At 45.1% G+C, this 22,977-nt stretch overlaps 2 protein-coding genes across 3 annotated transcripts in view; one reads left to right on the forward strand and one right to left on the reverse strand.

The window, feature by feature from the left end:
* COQ8A (coenzyme Q8A) overlaps nt 1-13,549 on the reverse strand; it is a 46,611-nt gene extending 33,062 nt beyond the window's left edge. Inside the window, exons 1-2 of one of the 2 annotated variants that reach the window (XM_074578987.1) lie at nt 13,422-13,549; nt 313-507 (exon numbers count right to left, since the gene is read on the reverse strand). In XM_074578987.1, coding sequence (XP_074435088.1) covers nt 313-489 — 177 coding nt within the window. In that variant the 5' untranslated portion in view covers nt 490-507; nt 13,422-13,549. Of the gene's footprint in view, nt 1-312; nt 508-10,920; nt 11,075-13,421 lie in introns of those variants that run through there. The other variant, XM_074578988.1, reaches the window with a different exon arrangement.
* LOC141740093 (uncharacterized) overlaps nt 12,964-22,977 on the forward strand; it is a 57,180-nt gene continuing 47,166 nt past the window's right edge. Inside the window, exons 1-3 of the mRNA XM_074578314.1 lie at nt 12,964-13,243; nt 13,619-13,752; nt 14,269-14,351. Of these exons, the coding sequence (XP_074434415.1) occupies nt 12,964-13,243; nt 13,619-13,752; nt 14,269-14,351 (497 nt within the window). The remainder of the gene's footprint in view (nt 13,244-13,618; nt 13,753-14,268; nt 14,352-22,977) is intronic.

A 22,977-nucleotide genomic window follows, 5' to 3' on the forward strand; every position in this document is an offset into this window, starting at 1 on the left:
CTTAATCTTTGACAATATAAGGCAAGCAAAGCGCGCTTCATCTTCAGCATGTCTTAAACACTCAGTAATGGAAACTGCAGCACTCCGCAGTAACATTCCCCTCTGCCCTTTCCTGTCCTAGCACCTACTGCACACCACAGAAATCCTGGAGAAATCCCAGAGTGTTGCAACATCTATATTACCAACCCAGCACTTCAGAGCTGGGTTCTAGTTCATGATGCAAGTTCCTAGCCACTGTCTAAACAAAACCAAAAAGTAGCTGGAGGAAAAGCAAAACATCAGACCAGACTGTGCACAAAGAGCTTTGCTTACCTGCATTTTCCCCAAGGCAGAACTGAACTGTTCTTCAGCAGCGGCTTGGAGAGTCCTCGCAATGGTAACTGCATCGCCCCCAAGGAGCACCTGCCGAAGCTGCCCTGCTTGGGTTTCTAGGACTGCTTTACTCAGCTTTGTCAAGCCCCTCATGACCATGATGGCATCACCCGCCATGACTGATCTCTTTCCGTGCTGAAAGGTGGAAGAGAAAAAAGAAGAAAAAAAAAACAAAACCAAAAAGGTCAAGGAACAAGTTTGCAACCACTTTCAAGCCACCTAAGAGCCAGTGGCTATTCCAGACAATCCCTTTCCATTTTGGCAACCAGCCACCATGGGAAATGGTTTGCAGCTCAGATAGCACGCAGGCCAGCGTGAATGACAGCTAGTTAGCTGACCTTACCAGGCAAAGCGAGAACTCTCCTTATGACTGTTCATGCGTTAGGATAAAGTTACAGGACTCCACACAATATTCAAGTTACCATTGACCAGGGGACGCAGAGATAGGTAAACGTCAGTAACACTGCAAAGATGGTCTTGATTCCTTCCAAATGTTTAAAAAGGATTAAAAGCATTACTATTTGACCTTTAATTATTAACAAGTCCTGGAACATATTCTCAGTACCTGATAGCATGGATGAAGTGCACTGACAACTGTCACATCCCATTCCTGCCCAGGAACTATGCCTGCTCATGCTACATAGCCAAAGTTCTTCATTTCCACACCAACAAGGAAGCGTTGTCTGTCCTCCGGCGGTAGTCTGCTCAGCCCTTAACTTCCAACTCACTGCTACTCTTAATTGGAAACTTAAGTACGCTCAGAACAGCTACATACTACAGCATTTGCAGAGTACTGCACTACAGTTTTAAATTTTTGACTCAATCCCCCTTCCTGTTCAAGGGGCATTCCATGTCAGATTCCTGACAGTTTGTGCAATTTCAGTGTCTTCAAACACAAACTCGGCACTGCAGGATGCAAGACAAGAGTGTGTCTGAGAAGAACGAGTTCCACTGACTCCTTTGTCTCAACCTAGAACCAAGCTCAGGCTCAGGACACCGGCTCTCCTACAGCACTGTGGTTCACATAAAAGAAAAATCAGGAGTGGCTGGGATGCCAAAACCACTTTGCAGGGGAGACTTTCACCTGCTTATTTCACATATGTCCCACATCTTTAAAGCACAGTCAGGCTCACAGTTCCAGGGCTGGTTCAGTTGCACATCCTCCCACCTTTACTGACATAGAAGGCAGAGGCATGCATTTGGCACAAGATGCTGCCTAAGGTTCAGCCTTAGCCACAGAACATTCTCTGTGATAATCTGGAGGAAAGAAAAAAATTCTGGCTGCAGCAGGTACCAAGCACAACTAAGGACACATATTTAAGTTATTTCCTTGGTAGGTACGCAGGCATCAATTCATTTTTAGAAGATAACCTGTGAACACCCACACATGCACAACTGTAAACATTAATACACTGAAGGTGTACAAGTGGTCCTGAGCCAACAGTACACACAGCATTCCGCCCTGATACAGACAACAGGCAACTGGATCCAGTTACCTTCCCAAGAAACACAAAGCCTGTCTCACAAACACGCCTGCGCTCTCAGTCACGTAGGAGCAGTACGGACTGCTATAGCTAAATTTCTGGATAGGTACACAATTTACGGCAGTCACACAGGAGACGCACAGATTACTCCAGCTGAATTTCCAAAACACATTATTATGCAAATGCAGGGTAAACCCCAGTTACTGGAGTATTTGTTCATCGACTGTTAATCAGTGATCAAAATCAGGAACAACCACTGTAGCCAGGAAGTGAGGATTATACCTTACATGCTTTAAGGGCGGTTGTTAGAGGACAGTCAAGTGTTTGCAACGAATTTGGGCTTAATTGGTTAGCTGTAAAAATAAAAATCAAGCCTACCAAGGCCATTATTCTGCTGTGGTTATCTTTGCAAGACCTATCCACGTGGTTCAGACCTGTAAGAAGTGTTACTTCTGAATCTCTCCAGAGTTTAACAACTAGGGTTGGTTTTAACATTGTATAATGCACTGTTACACTTGAAAGCTGTCTGTCAGGTAAGGAAGTGTACTCTGTCAACAGGAGGTGGTTTTCCCACCCACACACACACACCTTCACACTGGAAATTTCCACATGGATCTCACTCAAAGTATTTGCAGGCTGTCCCTGCAATTCGGAGCTGGGCAAAGAGACCAACCAACAACACAGTAGTGTCCTAGCTGAAATAAGACCATTCAGAGGTTGTCACTACTAAGAAATAATTGATTTTTTTTTTTACTCTCAGGTATTAGAAGCACGGGAAAGCTTGAATGAGTAAAGTTCATTCCCTCTCAAGAAGAGCAACAAAAGGTAATGCAATATAGATCCATGTACACTCAGACAACACACACAAAACCATCCACTTTTAACATGCATTCTTTCTAACCAACGATGCTAAAACCATATTCTCCTTTCACCCAAACACAGCTGAAGGATTTATCTTGAAGTGACAGTTATTATACGCTAAATGCGCCTTTAAAAAAAAAGTTAAATCTTCCAACAAAATTTCAGGGAAGCTAATGCAACCACAAATGGAAAACATACATTGCACAATGCACGCTCAACATCCCATTGCTAAATATATCAGCAAGCAAAGAGGACCAATTGCCCTTTACAGGTTTGGCTATAAAAGACACCACTGGGCGCGTTGCTAGTGATATCCTTCTGACTTCCGTGCTGTCACCCCCACTTTCCTCTGCACATCAGTTATAACCACTTAGGTACCGTGCAAGCGCTTTGTTAGCTCAGAAGCATCAGCAACATGCTCCTACGCAGTGCTGCCAAAGGACAGGCTGTTGTAATGGGCCATTTATCCCCGCACCTTGCTGGAATACAGGCCTACAGGCAACTGACTTGCCATTTTCAATGATCTTTCATATTTTCTGCAGACAGCTCACAGACCCAAATGGAAACCACAGTACAAGCACAAAGGCAAAGGCATGGCTCAATAAGGACTTCAGAACTCAAACCCAGTGAGAGTCACCGACAAGTAAAGCCTGAGAAGAAGGAATATATCTTCAGAAGTGCGACCATACTCCTGCTTTTTTAGACAGAATTTTATCTGTAAGCCATCTCCTTCCAGTTCCTCATCTTTTGTACACCAACTCCTCGCCTTTAACAAAGCACAGCCAGGAAAAAGCAGAGGAAACAAAAATAGCATCAGGAGCAAGAAAACATTCAGGTAAATTCTATACCCATCATCAAGCAATACGAAGGTGGAAGGTAATAAGCGCAATGAGAACTGAACTGATACTGGAGGCATCTTCCTCAAGTAGAAAAAATCCCAGGTTATCTAGTTTTAGAGAGCCTACATTTAGCAGGACACATTGGTTAATTACCCTGGGGAGGACACAGAAAGCAGAAACTAACGAGATTATCACAACCAGAAGGGGAAAGCATGAAAGAAAACACATGCTAGGTAATCAAGAAGGGAAAAGATTACACACAAAAAATAACTAAGAATTAGTAGAACTACATTTTTCTCCATAGAAAAAGCAATAAGCACAAGCAAGGACAAGAGATGTGAAAACTGAAAGACAGAGGAAGCATGCACTTCCAAGGAGAAGATGAGTACATGTCCCCAGCAATACACTCACGTTAATACCCAGTGCAGACAGAGGCAAGGTGGTTCCCCCCCGGCCTTACAGCAAGTTCTTTTCATACCACTACTAAATCAATAAAAAAACATCATAAGCACACTCTATCAACAACAGATTTAAGGAGTGGTTTCAAACAGAATGTACAAAGTCTATATCACATTTCACTTGTCTCCTGAGGGCTCGTTATCTAGTGCTAGCAAAGTAGGGCGCTTCCTACACAGACTATGGACAAGTCAGTTGTGAAGAAGGTTGACAAGTGTCAATCACAAGCTATTTTCCAAGAAATAGGCAGGGTCACAGTTTTTGCTTAGTAAACTTGCCACAGTTGAATGGATCTCTAGAAAGCACCCACACCTTTTAGCATGAGGAGGCTAGAGCCAATTCATCCTCGGACACCAGACAAGGTCCACATGGCAGGTAGAGAGGCTGATATAGGTTAGATGCCACGCCAGTAGGCAAACCATCTTCTGACATTGCACCAGATTTGGAACACCATTGTAATGACAAAACTAAATCAATGCCTGGGATGCTCCTATGTGCAACGATCACCTGCCTCCCAAGCCACTGTCCTCTAGTGACTAACTGCAGTGCACTTCCTCCCTTTAACACACCAGACTACTGGAATGAAGGTTTAAGCAAGTACAGCGAGACACTCAGCGTACCAGAGGCTCCTCACAACAGGCAACAGAAATTCTTATATTTGTACTCTTTTCACCACACATCTCTCCGTTCCTTCCCCTTCTTTTCCATGTGCTAACATGTGCTCCTACAGACACACAGACCAGCTTCTGACTCCATGTGCTTTTTTCCTAGATGCTTGTACAGTCAAAAACCTTACTTATATATACTCACACGTATATACAACTGAGTTTAAACACAAAGAGACTTCTAATCATACAGAAAGATACCAGAAATATTTTTTAAAGTTTTCCGTGCATGACAACACAACCTTTTACAATGCAAGGGAATTAATTCTACCATCAACAGTTTGCTATCCACACAAGAAAGAAATCTACTATTGAATAATTAAAAAAAAAAAACACCAAAGCCAACCCAAAACATAAAAACACCCTAGCAAAACCCCAGTAGTTTTACAGTAGCCCACATTCCTCCTCTCAGGTCTCTAGATAGTTTTAGCTTCCTTCTTTATCTCCAACTTTTCTTTAAATAAAACAAAAGTGAAAAAATATTAGGGCTGGACAAGTAGTAAGGCTGATATCACACTTGCAAAGGAAACTGAAGCAGTCTCTATGCTTTCCTCCCCTTCCTATTATCCATTATCACAATCATTGTTATCTTAGTTGTAGCTAAACAAGGACTATAACCCTGGAATCAGTGTTATAGCCACCCATACTATCAGAGTGAGCGTGGCAACAGTATTAAATAAAAATAATAAACACCACAAACAAGACACAGATGACTAGGAATTCAGCACACTTGTTTCATGGCAATAAGCCATCAGTAGATTAACTTCAAAGTATGTACTACTCATTAAGCTCTTCTGTAGAATCATAGAATCATTTAGGTTGGAAAAGGCCTTTAAGATCATCAAGCCCAACCGTTAACCTGGCACTGCCAAGTCCACCACTAAACCACGTCCCTCAGCGCCACGTCTACCTGTCTTTTAAATACCTCCAGGGATGGTGACTCAACCACTTCCCTGGGCAGCCTGTTCCAATGCTTGACAACTCTTTCGGTGAAGAAATTGTTCCTAATATTTATCCTAAACCTCCCCTAGTGCAACTTGAGGCTGTTTTCTCTTGTCGTGTTGCTTGTTACTTGGGAGAAGAGACTGGCTACAACCTCCTTTCAGGTAGTTGTAGAGAGCAATAAGGTCTCCCCTGAACCTCCTTTTCTCCACGCTAAAACTGGAACTGATTTCAGAACTTCTTCAGATTTCTCCATTTCTTTTTGTGTGTCTTGTCATACGAACCCTTTCATGTTATCCTTTCACTCATGGCCCTTTTCAGTTCCATCACACACCTCCCCTACCAGTTCCTTTTATACCAGATTTCCAGGCCCCTGCCTAGACATATTTTCATTAGCTGGATTCCTTGGGTTGCAGCTGACACAAATTTCAACCATGCAGGGCACAGAACAAATTGCATTTTGAAAGGACAAAGTTGTCATTATCTTTCAAATTGAACTGAACGTCTACCACCTTGCTTATCCTTCATTCTCCCCCTCCCCACATCTCTCACACACTGCAGCTCCAAAAGAAATGTCTTTAAAGACCTGACCTACAACAGAACTAAGGACTCCCATATTTGAGTCCTACCCTGTGGCTTTGACTCAAGCCTCCTTAAATTGAATTCAGCAAGTCTCTGAAAGCTGCTTTAAAACTACACTTGCACAAAGCAGTTTGCCAATGCCATTTAAAACAAACACCTTTGAAGGGCAGGCAGAACTTGTTTACTCTCTAATCATTTATAATAGCAGTACATGCACTGATAAAGTGGGCTGCTTGGCAGACAAATGCATCTTTCCACCAAAATTTAGAAGGCTTAGCAGTCATTTTTAGCAAATGACAGCTAGTTCAAAACCAAGTACGAACAATTTTCCCCATAAATGGCTTTGACACACAACATAAGAGTGAAAAGAATGCTTGGACACTTTAAAAGTAAGCACAGTCTGCTTTATTTTAGGCAGAGATACATCAATGCAAAGTGAATGCTCTGGACTGGTGGCTCTATTTACTTCTTTCTGGACAATGTCTGGGCACATGCAAAAGCGTAGTCACAGCCCACGTGCCTGGAATTAACAGAGCGTCTTTCTACCCTGGCCACAGATCTAGAAATAATTCACTCACAATTAAGATCCTAGTGGGAGAGCGCATTCCCTCATTACAGGCCACTTCCTCTGCTGATACGCCTTGACACAATACACTAATAAATTCTATCCCAGGCGCACGCTGTTTCCCATTAAACTGAGGTAGATCCAACTCAATCGCTGCGAGTCTAAGGCTACCGCTCACTTGCTTTTCCCCAAGAATAAGTTCTGTGCCTGCTCCTGGGAAATAAGTATTTGCAGTTGGGGAACCAAAAAAAGTTCCATTTACCACATTTGCAGGGCAAAAAGATTTGGGGCACTAGGATGATATTTCAATCTAGAATTGTATTTATACCTGAGATCCTATCTTTGTATTACCTATGTTACAAAGAAGAAAGGGAGAAAGAATAAGAGAACAAGAAAAAAAACAAGGTGTTTTCCTGTTTATGCATTGGGCAGTGCTTAGAACAAGCCACTGCACTGCATCCTCTGCATGGCTCAAAAGCTGCAGGCACAAGTTACTTCCCCACACATGTGGATCTTTCATCCAGCAACAAAGACAATAGTATATTAAAATCAAAATGGAGCATGAACACAAAGTGCACAGATTAATATGAGATTCAGGCAGATACAATATATGAAGCACATACTTAAGAAACAGAACTACTACAAGCTGAATTTACACCTTTATTTGGGTTTCTGGCAAGTCTACACAAAAGCACAGTTCACTAGTTCCGAGTCATCGCTCTATCAGTGCTAACATACAGCATCACTTTAAAAGACAAATCCCCCACATCCATGTGGAACAACTCTAACCAGCAGCATTTACAGGAAGGTTACACTAAAGCTCTGTGCTGACCAAATCCAAACATTGCACTTCAAACAAAAAATAAACGTTACAAACTTCTCCCCCCAGGTTTGCAGAGCAGCTCTACGCTCTCACAGAATCACTTCACCAGTTAGGGCAGAAAAGACCACCAAAGCTGTGGTGACAGCTGTGGTGACACACACGGAGTCAATCCCTGTCTAATGCACAATTCCACGGCATTAAGCTCTGCGCAGGGAACCAACAGAGCTTCCTCCCTGGTCCCATACTCTGAACCAGAATACAAACTATAAATGAGGGAGATTATGAGTTTGCAGATTTTTTGGGGTTGGTTGTTTTGGTTTTTTGGTGTTTGGGTTTTGTTTCTTTTTCATACAGTGTTATGTTGTAATTGTTTTTATTGGAAGTTTTAACTTTCTGAAAGCAGATTGAGTCCAATTTGGGAGTTGGAAACTGAGAAAAAAAACCTATGCCTCACAAACAAGTGCAGATTCCTTTAAAGTTAATAACACCATTACTTATGACAAAATTATTAAGAAAAATAGCAGCCCTTCCTCTTGCTACACCCATCACTTCACGCATAGATCTCAGGAAGCTAAAAGAAAGGCGACTGATATCAAAGTTCTCTACTTTAAAGGGAAGAACACAAGTAATCTACCCAAAGTTACACCACATACCAGTGATGGGGTTGGGAACAGAATAACTGCTCTCTCCAAGTACAGTGATCCTTACAGCACACAGCCTATACCTAAGTGTCCTTTAAATATCCACCTCTACAGAGCAAAAAGGAACAAGGATTTATAGCCAGTTTGCTGACCACCTTAACAGTATATTGTTAACAGCCATATCAAAATGATTAAACGCCGCACCGGTAGAGGTTTCTAGTCAGAACCTTTCTAATTATAACTGTCTGTAAAACTAGACACACCCTGTAACTGTACCATACATCTGTCTTCCTCAGGTGTAAGAAGATATTTTCCTTGTTATCCTTTTTGTACATTGGGACACAACTATGCACGCTATGTCTGGAGTCACTACTTTACAAAGTAAGAGGCACTCCATGCACGTCCCTCCAGGTGGCATACACACATCCTCTGTTCACATGGTGAACATAACCCTTCTGTTACCGTGAACAGCAGGTCAAACACCAGCCTCCCACTATCGATCCTGCAGGCGTACATGTCTATATAGGTGCCATGCCTTTCAACCTTGCCCTGGAAGCGGGGGTTAAGTTCACATTTAGTAACTTACAACACATACTAGTCTATTCATAGCCCCCTTACATACCAGCGTCCTAGCTATGGGAGCTTTCTTTTTTCTGGCTGTGACAAAACCTCCCTGTAAGAGCAGAAAAAACAGGATGCAAGAAGAGGACCATACGCAAAAAAGATGACACAAATTCAAGATGACACAAATTGATCTCTGAGCTGAAGGGGAACATGGTCTATCAAAACCGACAGCTTCTGCATCACGGCTCTGCCACGGTCCTCAGACGAGTCATCTGTATTGATTTCTACTCAAGACAATACAGAGGCACCTTTGACACTGTAGTAAGACTAATGAGTTCTGTATTTCTCATAATTTACTACTAGACCCAATCTGCAAGCTCTCATACTTAATGCAGAATCTATAATCTACAATTTTTTATGCTCTCTCTGTATAGATTTTGTAAAAATCACATTCTATAACATAAACATACTGTTTTTCCAAACTAGAAAAGCCAAAGCTTAAGGCAACTTATATAGATGCCTTTGAAAAATCTCAAACCTCCCAAAGCAACTTCTGAATGCCCATGCTCCACAAATCTTTGCTATGCAATATAAAATTCTAGGCTTAACAATTTCAGAAGAGTTCTCCAAAAGAAACCCTCGATTCACTTGCAGCCATCTTCCTTCTACCTCTTTCCTAGTCCTGATTATCCTCTTGATGAGCACTTTGACTGTATCAAACTGAGGACTTAATACCTCCAAATGGTACGAGTCAGAGAGCAGAAGAGCTGTGACGTTTCAGAATACTACGTCAGGCCCTTTTATGGTACATTTATTCCGCACGTCCAGAAAAAATAAGGTGTGCAACTAGTTAAAACCAAGAAATGAATAGCAGTGAAAATGCTACCTAAAAATCTAGTCTACAGACAAAACCAAGACAAACTGTAGAGGCAAAACAAACACAGTAAGAGAATGTTGTAAGTGAAAGATATCACCTGCACAGCACCAACAGTTCTAGGACCGCCTAGACCACAAGTAGATCAACTTCCGTGGTATCTCTACATACAGAATCTACATAGTATTTAGGAAAAGAGACATCACCTTATGCAGTTTTCAGGAAAAAAAAACACTTAGTTGTTAACTCTGTATATGTGTGTAGACTTGTTTAAGCAGGGATATAAAGCTGTAAAGTTTCTAGAAGCCAGCCCCATGGATTGACAGCTAAGTTTTTCAGAGCAACTAGTGTTATCTTCTACGCTGTCAGAAGCAGATAGAACACTGAATAACTGGGTGTGTAAGATGTTTCATTTAGCTCTACACCTCTACTGACTGACAGAACACAAAAGCCACTGAAATAAGGTGCAGAAATGCAACTGCGCAAAGGGCAAAACTTGTGTATCTTGTTATTTCCTGGTCTTCCACACCAGCTTACATTGGTTTAACTTCCCCACCTACTGTAATGGAGCAAGGGGGGGAGGAGGGAACAAAGCAAGTAGCATCTAAAAAATGGAGAGCATCTTTGAATCTAAAGATGGGCACATATCAATAAAATGAGCTTTTGCTGGTAGGTGGGAAAACAGACACTGTCTGAACGCCCTCCCTCAAGCTTCTGTGCTTTACTGTGAGCTCGTGTTTTGGCTCCACGTGCCAGTAACTTACTTTCTTCTTTAGGTACTGAAGGAAAGCACACGCTCACAGAACAGGCAGCGCTTGAATCACTTTTATAAAACAAGTGGAGAGAGAAGCTACTCTTTTCCTAGAGATGCTCTGCACCAGAACACAAAGGTCAGTAAGTCAAAAAGAGCCTCCTCTTCCAGACATTTCTCTTAATCAGTTTTAGAGGAAGAAAGCCAAGAGACCTACATACACACAGGAGATTACCTAAATACTACTTCAGACGCGCTGCCTCCATCCTAAACTGAAGTGCTCACCCATCAGTGCAGATAGCTTTGAGGAATAAAAGAAATGCTTATTCATGCATCAAAAGCTGAGTCCTGAGACACATTTAGCAAGACAGCTGGACCAAGCAAGCTATACCATACACACTGACACACACGATAAAAGACCACGAGACACGCGCCACCCCTAGCATCCTTGTTAGAACAATTTAAAAAAGGCTCACACAGCAAAACCAAACCAATCTTTACCTACAAAAAAATCCCTCTGTCACCAACCAACTAGTTCAACATGAGGGAAATTACAAAGCAGAAATTCAGCTACTGTACCTCTTCTCAGTTTCTAGAAAAAAAATATTACAACTGGACAAAGAGGGCATGAAACAACAGACCCCTACTTGCCTGTAAACGGATTACTGGAAGACTAGAAGCCAAAAAAAGTTCTGTTATTGCTGCATGGATGCAATACGAGCTATTATTAACCTGCTCTAAATATCACAAATGAAATAACCAGAGCTGCATTGCATAGCACAGAATTCTCCTTGACAGCAATGAAACAAGGTGATCAACACTCAGACGGTAAACATGTAAGGGAATTCTCCACATCTTCTGACCTTTTCTTCTACTTATCACACTGCTTTATTTTTAAAAGGGAGACACTGTCAAAGCACAGCAGGTCACCTATTTTTTTCACCCCTCTTGAGTAAGGCTGGACAACATACAACTGTTTACTCTAAGCATATCTTATTCAAGGTTACCAAGGTCATTGCTAACTAACAGCAAAGAAAAAGCATCTACAGAATACAGAAATAAGTCTCCTGGTCTAAGAGCAAACAAACTGGGAAGCACACGAACCACCGCTGAACTCTTCCTTCTGATGATGTATGAAAGAGAGACAAGTTCTTGACACAGCTGAGAAATGCAAGACCACCAATGTTCTGTTCCAATGCCAACCTGCCTTCAGCCGTTAACTCAGAGCAATTTCTGAATCCTTTCAGAAGCCTTTTACTGAGCTACTACTGACTTTGGCCAGTACCTTTCTGCACCCAGTACTAACAATTATTTTGCATATGCTCAGAGAATAGACCCCAGTTCAGTGAAGCAATCTAATTTAAAGACAAGCAACTCGGAAGATAATGTTCAGAAGGCGTCAGGTTAAACCTTTTTAGAAAAACATACTTCAGGTGATTGAAAGAAGAACCTTATTTACTCTTAACATTTTTCTTTGCCTAAACCCTAAGTGTGAAAAAAAGAAAAAAGCCTGCTTCGTTTTCATTAAGAGCTTTTTAACGTCTTTATTTTTCATAACCCTGACCTCAAAGTTTGTATCTTCATTGCACAGGGGGAATGCAGAGAAGTTCCCCACCTATATTCCTGCTGGGTGGGACATGAGTGTGTTGGGGTATCAAAAATAGCGTTATTACATATGATACAGTTCTGCAGAAGCTCGGATGGTCAGTAACTATGACAGCAACATTATAAAAGGCAAACTTTTACATTTGTAGTTATTTATAGGTAGTTTGTTCAGTGCCTGTTTAAAACTAAGTACCTCCCCGTTAATTCCAGATCACTTCCTTACAAAAACTCTAAAAGCCTGTTAGCTTGTGGACAGTAAGATTATTTCCTCAGGCGCCTTACCAAAGCCAGGGGTCTCATGGTTTCTTTGCCCCCATTTCAGCCACAAGCAAGCTCGAAACAGACAATGGATTTATTTTACATCCATCTTCAACCAGACGCACCGACGGGTCCCATCGACAGAGAGAAGCGAGGTTCTAAGCTGGAGCAGCCTGGAAAGCCAGCACGTAGCACTGGACAAGATACTGCGTTGTCCTCCGAGATGCCCGTGGCAGGACAAAACACCCCGCAGAGCGGAAAAGTAGATTCCGCCCTCTGTCCTAAGCCATTTTAGGTTGAATATATAGCCCACCAGAAACACGCTGTCTGGAACATCCCCAACACCGGCTCGGGCAAGCGGCGAAGCGCCGGCCCCCCTCCGAAGGAAGGGGCTGCTAAGGGCAGAGCCGACCCCGCGCCACGGGAGGAGGGACGGGGACCGGTCCCCGCTGTGACCCCGGGCTGCAGGCTGCGGCGCGACGGAGCCAGCCCTTGCACAAGGCCTGGATCGCACACGCCACCCGCCTTGGGCAACGGGCACGGTGACAGGCGCCCAAGCGCGCCCCGCACCACTCGGTCAGTTGCCGGGGCAGGTAGAGGAAGGCCCCTCTCACCGGCTACCGGCCCCGCGCTCCGGCTGCTCGACGGCCCCGGGCGGCGCGGCCTCCTCCAGCTCCGGCGATGCCAGAGAGGAGGCCGCGGCACCCGCCGGCTTCTGGCCGGGTCCAGCCCCGCGGGGCCGGGGCAGCCGCCATTGCCCGCCGGACCCCTCCCACGTCCCCCCGACGGAGACGGGCGACCCGGAGCGGAGCGACCTCCAGGCCGAGGGGACATGCGGCAGCCGCGCCCCCTCTCCGCGCCGGGCACCAGCGTCCTCCCTGCGGCGGCGCCGACACCGCCGCCTACCTCTCACCTCCCGCACCGCTCCGCTCCGCTCCATCCCACCCCGCTGAGCTACCGGGTACCCCGCAGCCCCTTCCCCTCCACCACTATGGCCGCTCCCGTACCCCGGCCTGCGCGTCCGGGACGGGACGGGACAGCCTAACCGCCACTGCCTTGCCTTGCCTTGCCTTGCCTTGCCTCGCCTCGCCTGGCTTGGCTTGGCTTCACCCCGCCGCCGCCGCGACAGCGACGCTCACCTGTCCACCCCGCCGCCGCCGCCGCCGCGCAGCCCCACTCGCTCCGCTCCGCGCCCGCTGCCCGGGCCCGCGCGCTTGTTTACCGCCCCGGCCGCCCCCGGCGGAGACCCGGCCTCGCGCCCCGCCCCCGCCGCGCTCCCATTGGCCCCCTTCCCGAAGGCGACGCCCCCTCCCGCGGCGGAACCACCTCCCAGCAGCGTGCCGAGCCCGTGCACCCCGCACACCCCGCCAATGGCAGGAGGGCCCGGGCGGGGCGCTGGCCAATGGGGGGGCGAGAAGGGCGGCGGGGAGGGCGCGCGCGGCGGCTGCAGGAGGACGTGAGGCCCGTGAGGTCCGTGAGGAGGCAGCGGGCGGGGGGCGGGGGGCAGCCGGGACGGGCGAGGCGTGAGGTGCGTGTGCGGCGGGCGGGGAGGCCGGGCCGGCGGGCGGGAGGCGCCCGGGGAGCCGCCGGCATCGTGGCGGGGGGGCCGGCAACCCCGCCACCGCCACCTCCTGTCAGTGGCGGGCCGGGTCTCAGCGCGCCGGGGGAGGTCCTGTCAGGAAGGGGGACCGGGTCGGGGGGGGGGCGATCAGTCTGAGGTGGCGGTGTGGCCCTCTGGGGACATTAATGCGTACCGAGGGATGCACAGGAGCCCGGCGCCTCGCAGGCCCCAGGCGAATGCCAAGCGGAGGGAGCAACTCCATTTTGTGGCGCTCCGTCTCCGAGAAACCTTTGTGCGTGGACACCAGAGCGATTTTTCAAAGCACTGGCTTAAAATCGCGGCTGGTTCGTGCTGTTCATGGGTGTGTTGGAAATCGCGTGCCCGTATCCGTGTTGGAAATAAAAATAGCGCGTTGTTTCCTACAGGTTGATTGCAGCGACGTGGTGTCTCACAGATGCTGCGAGGGGCTAATAGTAACAGCTAACTCCGTGCTTTTGTGGATGTCCCGGTACGCGCCCGTCTCTGTCAGCAACTTTCCTGTCTGAAAAAATAACAATACGTGCCACATGGCTGCATTAGTGCAGAAGTATATTTGGATGAGGTTTGGAGATTAAATAGTTCATTTCTTCTCAAAACAAACAGGATTCATAATTCTCCTCTAGTCGTGGCATAACTCAGGAGTGACCAACAAACAGCCCCAAGCTTTAATTTCAGCCGTGTCAATTGCTTGCTTTGGCCAACCTTTTCAGCTAACTAGTAACTTGAATTGAGCGCTTAAATCTACTCTGAAGGGCCTATATCAAAGTTAGTGGGAATTGTGGGTGCTGTGGATTTGTGAAGAAGGAAACTGGGTAAATGGTCTGTTATAAGTATATATAGGGATTTAACTACGCAGCCAGTTAGTGAATATTACTGCCAGCCTGCTAGTGCCAAACTTCCCCCTCTCTATAGAGGGGGACAGTTATATCCCTTATCTCCAGATACTCATACCAAAGGTTATTTGGCTGCTATTTATGAACACACAAAATATTGTTTAAATATTACATATATTCCTTCACTTTTTTTTTTTTTTAATAAAAAGATATACTTTCCACCCAAGCCCCACTCAGTTTCTTAGGTGAACCATGAGGAGATCTCTGCTAGGCACTGAACAGGCAGCTACAAATGAATTTAGCAAAACTCAGCACCCCAACATTATCCAGATTGGAAGCAAGCCTCAGTCAGTATTAGAAAAACTAGATTTGAACTTGAAAGGTTAAAAAAACAATTCCCTGGGGAAGACACATTATTGACTTAATTGCTCTACACACAGGCTGTGCGTAGACACAATGTATCTGAAATGGAAAGGCCAAATGTGACACTTACATGTTTGAGAATGGGATGGAGACTGGATGTGTTAGACAATGCAAAAACATGGCTCTCAATACAATATGAACCGTGAAAAGTTTCGTCAAAAAAATGACTAGTTTTCTTAATTTCAACACTGACACCTTCAGAAATGCGTATGAATTAATTGTTCTATTTGTGGTTAATTCCATACTACTTTCTCTAAAGGAAAGAACATCTCTACCCTCATCTGGAAAGAGATATGTTTCAGATGTCTTTTCTAAGGACGTTCTTATCTACTCCTCTACTGAATTTGGATGTCAGTTCTAAGTTTCTGTGTAACATCACTTTGCTTGCGTCAGCTCGGCATTAATTGTGAAATATGTGTTACTCACTGTGCTGAGCATGGAGAACTCAGGTTTCTGCATGAGCACACTGTCATAGTTTGAGATGTAGGCAGAACAAGCCCAGGATAAAGCTCTCCCCATTTTTCAAAGACAGGCCTGGCTGGTTCCCAGGTGGTAAACCATTGGGTATTTCTGCCGCTGCTGTTCACTTTGCATCACACCTTCTGTTGCCAGGCTTTCTGTAGCCTTAAAAGACCCCTTGAACTTGAATGCAAGGCTAACTCTTTCTATACTTAGGCTGAAGAAGAGAGAAGTGTCTGTTTTCCCACTCAATTTGGAATGCAAAGAGGTAGGATTGAAAGCCGGATTGAAGCTGCTGGCTGCAGATACTTTATGTCCTTTTCTGTTACTTTTTAGTTCTTGTAGGGAATAGGGGGAGGACACCCAGGACGCAAAATTCAGAATCCAGAAGCTAACTTTTGTGGGGATGGTTGACTGTGTCCAAAATCCTAAATAATAAGTTGAACATGGTGTATGTAAAGCACTGGGAGGACTGTTCCACGGCAGAAGCCATGCAAGATCTCCTTGTAAACTGGAGAAAAATGGTAAAAGAGAAAAAATTCTGTCAATACTTGGGATTGATTTAGTGCTGTCAATTAAGAGATTGACGGCCCTGAACCCTGGAAAAAAGAAGGGGCAGGGTGCTGTACTTCAAAAATAGACCAAGGAGCCAGGCTTTTCTTCAGAAAGGCTATCAGTGGTTTATGTAACAGCCTCCTGCTTGGCAGTTCCCATGGGCTTTGGGAGGTCCAAATTCAGGTTCCCTCTCTGCTCATGAAGGACTTAGAGCACTCCACCCTCACACTGGGACTCTAATCTTTATGCACGCTCTTGTCTTCTCCTCTTACCAGCATTATTCACATTCTTATTATTTGTTATTGTGCTCTACATAATGGGAAAGCTCAGCAAGAGGAAATGAGAATGGAGCGCGCCTCCATCCCCTCCAAATCCCAGACAAGTTCACAATCTGGCCTTGTGCAAACTGTGCCTTCTTTAGAGGCAGGAGACATGGACGTGAATCCTGTGGGGATCGCTCAGGCCACCTCATTCTTGTTTTGTGCCCTCCTCCAAAGGATAGTTGCTAAAACAGCAGTGACACCTGCTTTGTCCGTGCTTTGAATCAATTGTCAGAATTTGTGTAGGAGCTGATTTGCTAAATGTGCTATGCAAACACTTGCCAGATAAAGCCCTTCCAAGCAGGTCAGAGAGAGGGAACCCAGGAAACTTCTATGTAAAAACCTAAATGTTGGCATCCATTGATGCCTTAGTGCTTCCAGTATGATGTGACAGCAGAATAAGGTTGTTGCAGGTTCAGAGTTTTTACTTCAGTGTCTAAATCTCGTGTTATTTTTCTGCTCTATGCTTGCGTTCTTATGCAGATCTAAATTTACAGAGCAAGCCAGAGCAGTCCTGTGAAAAAGCAAGTTCCCAGATTTTGAGGAGTCTCCTGATTACCTATAAGAACAAGAAGTGAACATTGTTAAGAAATCAGCCACAATGCATCTTTGGCACTAAAACTGTCTTTTGCTTCTCACATCTTGTTCAGTAGTGTCATATTGAGTCAAATTTCAGCATACTTGCTGCCTTATCCAGAAAAGTGAGCATTTCTAGTAAGAATCTTACACCTATGAGGATTATATAAATCAATCTTTCATTAGATTATAATAAAAGCATGATAAATTTGATTATAATAATATAAATTACAATACAGATATAAATACTATAATGATATCTCTATCATCATAATGTAAAATATATAAATATAATGGCAATTATAATAAGTTTACATTATAACTAATAATGAGTCACACTTTCCCAGAGCCTTCTCTCTACTGATGTTAAAATGGTTTGTTGAGGATTATTTAGTTCTCCAAATATACTGATTTTGCAAGTCAGAGAGAGGCCAGTACCTTACCCAAGGTCAGTGGGAAAACTTGATGTAGCAGCTAGAAGTCCTGACGCTGTAGCAGATGCTTTAGCCATACCATCATACGTTTGCCTTGTATTGCCTGGTGATACTTATGGAATGAGAGGCTTAGTGATGCAATTTCATGAGGTGCATAAGCAGCTCTGCTGCGGGTCTGGGGTGGAAGCAGTAAGAAGGACCCGGGGAAGGGCGAGCCCAGGGCTCCAACTGTGAGTTCCAGCAGGGTCGCTGTCAGCCTTCGGGTGGGGTTGCTTTCCTCCTTCTGTTTGCTGTCTTCTGAGAGGCAGCTGTTCGCTCACCACCCAGCAGCTCGCCACTTACTGGGTGCCAGGGAACACCCAAGAAAAGCTCTGGCAGTTCCGATGCTGACTGCTTTGAAGAACCCGGTGAAAGACGGCTTTTTTAAAGCCTTGTACAAAGTGGGCCAAGTTCCCAGCGAGGAACACAGAGAGGAATGGGCCAGAGTGGCTAAGCTTCTACAAATAAAAAGAGTTAGAGGACCAGAGCCTGGAAGGATCCTTGGGCCCTGCAGTAAGAAAGGCTCCATTGCAATAGGAAATTAGTAGACAGACAACTAACCTGCAGAAAAAAAAATTAATGGAGTCTCAATTAAGCAGCTACTGGTCATGTCATTAGGTTGACAAGTATCCAGGCTATTCAGAGAACACTCAGAAATCCTCTTGCATAGGACAGGCTCAAGCTGTTTCTCCAACCACAATAAAATATACGTCACCATCCTTCTCCCATGTTCGCACAGCTAACCACAAAGCAAAAGCTGCTCTGGAAATGTTTCCCTCAGTCCTCCTCCTCCAACCAACCACTGAGGCTCAGATAAGCTACCTCTTCAAGGGTTTTGCCTTATGTTCACTCATGTTCTTTAGAGGTTAGTTTCTTCAGGGCAGGAGAAGTGTCTTATCTGACTACGTAGATTTATGGTGTTCCGTCAACTTATTAAAATAATATAGAGATGATGAACTGGAACAGCTCAAGGAGAAGTCACTGGACAGGTGGCTTGGTTTTAGTAGTTAACTTGTAGGTATTTCAAAACTTTGACAGGTTTCAGTGATGCTGTTTGTACCATATGTTATTTACATGGTGTTATGGCCAAGAATGAGAGCAACAGCCTTGTAAAGAAATGAGATCTCTCTGACTCAGTCAGTGGTAGATGCACGTCCAGTATCATCATAGGATTCAAAGGATGAGCTATTTTTGTAACACTTGGGACTGCTGGGATTCCTGAACTGTGTATTTTCATCCCAAAGCACTCAGGCATTCTTTGCGCTTGTCCTTCCTTTCTCTCTCCCCTCACTGCAAAGGGAAGGAGACAAGGCTCAATTTCATTTAGTCAGTGAGCACTTTATTTTTAAGATGATTTAGTGCTGTCAAAAGGAGACAGTGTGGCAGTTCTCAAGACGAATGTTTTCTGTCCAAGAGGAAGACACAGAGCAGGGAGCAGGATGGGTATTTCACGATTTACACCCCCATTGTCCTTCCAGGGCACTCAGTGAGCAGCCTTCCTCTGCACAGCTGGAGAAGGCAGGGAATGCCAGTGGAGCTGTTGGAGGGCCCCGAGCCCCCTGGCTAGGAGGAGGTGGGGAGGGGCGGTTGTCAGGTTCTGGGCAGAGGAAAGGTCTGATGAAGGGCTGCCTTGTCTCCTAGTTGAAAAAAAGGAGGAGGAGGAAGACACAAAAAACCTTCTCTTTTCCTCCTAGGTTTTGCCTTGCTGAGAAAGCCACCTTCACAGGTGCCTCTCCGTGCCCCTGCTCACAGTGCTTGCCTGTTCTTTGTCATCCAGAGAGGGTCTGCTTTGAGGAGGAAAGGGTGAATGTTTTCAAACCACAGAGGTGATTTATTATGTCCATGGGTCCTGCAGGGAAGAGACTGACACAGGCCTGGGAGGCCAGCATTGTCAGCAAAGCTTAAGATTCAAGCATTTCTTGTCTCCTGCTATTTATCCAGAACAGACTGGAGCATCTCTTGACAGGGTAGTTGAGGCTCATGCTATACAGCTCCAGGGCATTGACTATACAGTACTGAACTCTTACTAGGATGTGGGCACCAATGCTAGGGTTATCTCTAATAATTATTTGCGGAAAAAGTATTAAGTCTGCTCTTCAGGCATTTTAGAGGATACCCACCTAGATTTCTCTTCTCAGGGATGCGAGGCAGATCACAGCCTCGTTATCTTTCACCAGGGTTTTCCCCTGGCACACACACGCTCAGCAGGCTGGATAATATGATTTTCTCTCCCACTGGGGGAAAAGAAATGTTGCAAATATGTTCTCACAAACTGGAAATTTACATACAGGTACATGGACTTTTTCCCCTCTTTAGATTATGAAAGAAAACAAAACTAGGTGTTATTCTCTAGATGAGGTGGGAACAAGCCGCAACAAGCCCAAGCTACAAACACGTTCATCACTGACAGAGGGAAAAAGCTGTGCCACACGCCATGCATACGCCACCACACCACGCTTGGCTGTGGCTCACACCACCCACTGCTCCATCCAAACTTTGCCACATGGTGCCAAGTGGATACCGGGTGCTTTGGAAAGTTGGAGACAAGCCGATGGGGGTGGAGTACGTCAAGAGAAGGACAGTGCCAGGTGGAGAGGCTGCAGATAGAAGCACTAAATGGAAGAAAGTGATACCAGCAGATAGAAATGCTAAATGGAAGAAAGCGATACCAGACCTTGCCTTTGGATGGTGCGTGGGACAGTGTAGGGCAAGGACAGGCACCTTGCCCCTGCCACCTTAGCAATTAATGCAGTAAAACATTCACAATATCCCGCTTGCCTGTTCAAACTCTGTTGCCCAACAGTGCTTTTTACGGGTATTGAGCAAAGCCATTTTGGATGAGATGAAGTTGAAAAGAGTGCAGCAGTCTGAGTAGCAGCTGTGTGCCTCAAGAATACGGTACTTCTGTTTCTCCCCAAATCTATGAGACTCAGTTAAACATTATTCAGTCTGTAATTCTTCTTTATCTCTGGGCTAGACAGATCAGTTGTTTCTGCTCATTGTAAACTGCACTTGCTTGCATAGTTTGGTGAGTGCTTTGCCCTCTCCTCTTGCCACCTGATTGATTACATGGACCTCAATCGATCCCGCACAGGCATAGTGGAAAGGCTCAGGTCTTTGTAGCTTCCAGCCAGGATTCACTTTACAGATGATAACTCGTGAAGCCATTCACCCCCTGGGTAAACATGACAAATTAATTTTGAAGCTAGGCAAACAGAAGCCAGTCCTTTGCCTGAATTTAGCCACTCTGAAGAGCCTTTTACAAAGGACAGAAGGGGTATCTGGAACAGTTTGTGCAGAATTGTTCTAAATGGGAAGGCAGGCTGGAGCCAGAGAATATGAGAGAAACAGGGATATTTCTGAACACTTTACTGGAACTAACACTAGTCATCGTAGCTTGCTCTGCTGGCTCACGGTAAAGTGTGCTGCCAAACTCAACCATTGCCCCCAGCTTTTGGCACAGCATTACCATATGTCACGTAGCTGGAGAGCAGTGAGCCACCTTGCCCCAGCCTGGAATCGTCCCCAAGACGTCGTGTTTTCTTTCACTGCCCTGAGAGCCAGACCTTGTTCTGGCTTCCTGGCATCTTGCCTTGCTGTTCCAGGACACAGCAAGGTGTGGGAGGGAGACAGGGAAAGCTGCGACAAACGGACAAACTCATAAGCTCCATCCACTTGCCTGAAGGTGATTCACAGATAGTCCTGACAATTTACTTCCAGCAGTCAGTCTAGAAAGCAAGCAGAATCATTGCTACCTTTGGATGCTGACTGACCCTTTTTATGCTTTGCTGTGGCTACCAATCCAATTCCTGAGGTCAGTTGGGAAGGACTACATAATCTGACCTCTAGTATCTACATCTGTGTCTGCATACCTGGAGAGAGAGATCAACTGGTGGCAGAACACCCTGACTGACACGTATCTGAGTGCAGCTACGGGGGAGACGGCAGCAGTTAATACAAGCCTCTGGAAGGAATGACTGATCAAGAGATCGTCCAAACATCCAGGTTAAGCCCTTCCTTTGACCCTGAGCAAATTATTCAACTCCTGTCTGTAAAATAGGGCTAATGGCTTTCTTCTGCTCTGTCATGCTTTTGAAGCTTAACTCCTACAGAAGTGCACGGAAAGCCTCAGTGGAAGCACAGCAGAGTAATTTCAACATGCTCTGGTAGGCTGTGCACAAGGAAAGAGCTTGCCTTCAGGCACAGCAGTGCCAAGAACCAGCAGTGCAGGTTCACTCTCCCATCAACTCCCAGACGCTTCTTAGAAGATTTCTAGCCTGGAGGAGACCAAGGTGGGGCCATAAAGATGTCCCTTTCCTACAGCAATCCCACTAGATACAGTATCTAATGATGAAGCCTGGACAGTGACTACCTCCTGCGCCATCCACTTCACAGACTTCAACAACTGTTGCTTTAGTTTAACTGCTGGCCTGCTTTCGAAGCATAGGGAACAAGGTTCCTTCTCAGAACAGATGTCCTCGATGCTCTCTGCAGCAGCACTCCTAGTTCATGACAGCACTAAAAAGCACACGCAGGTACAATAGTAGCAAAGAAGGTGACCTAACCTTTTACATGCTAAGTGCCTTTAGTATGGCTTTATGTCTCCTGCTAGCCCTCATTTTCCCATCCTCTTTAAGTCTTTAAAGCTATAGCTGCACTGCCATAACAAGCCTGGTTAGAGAAGCCAGCACCCCACTCCTCTTTCATAAGCCTAACCCATGCCTCAGGTACATTTTGGTTTTTCTGGCCTTGTATTCTTCCTTAGGCTGACCAGCCACAGCTCAGAGCCTCTAGAGCCAAACTCATTTGCTGGATTTCTGTTTCCCGTTAGTTTTCTGCACAACACAGAGTTTGAATTGGCAGCACAATGAGTTGTCTGAAATCATCCAGGGTGTTTGCCATTTGAGTTCCTGTCTTGCCCACTGAAATCACATAGGGACAGAAGTCAGATTATTTTTTTTTCCGTATTAAAGAAGAAAGTTAAACAGTTTCCATGCCTCTTGAAACCTGCACATAACACTCTGCAAGCACAATATTTGGAGAACAAAAATAGCTCAAATTTGAACTTCCAGGAGTATCACAAAAGCCATATTTGGTAGGGGCTTACAGAATGGGCATGTCTTTTCTGGCATGATGAAAGGGCAAGAATTATTCCTGTTGGAATAATTCTGTTAACACTACTGGCATTTTATTGCTACTATCTGTCAGTACATCAAAGCTGTAGATATGTAACTTTAAAAATAATCCTACCTTCAGCTCCAGAGATCTTGGTTGCCATACACCAGTTTTGAAGGAAGACTCGGGTTCTTTCATAAATAGATAAAGCTCTACCAAGTAATTGTAGTTGCTTATATTTAGCTTTGTAAAGAATGAAGATGGCATAAGTTAAAAGGTTGGATCATTTTTCCACACTTGCTCTCACACTTCTTACATCATTCCTAGGCTGCTTAAATGCA

The sequence above is a fragment of the Larus michahellis genome, chromosome 3 (genome assembly GCF_964199755.1).
Source record: "Larus michahellis chromosome 3, bLarMic1.1, whole genome shotgun sequence".
Lineage (NCBI taxonomy): Eukaryota > Metazoa > Chordata > Aves > Charadriiformes > Laridae > Larus > Larus michahellis.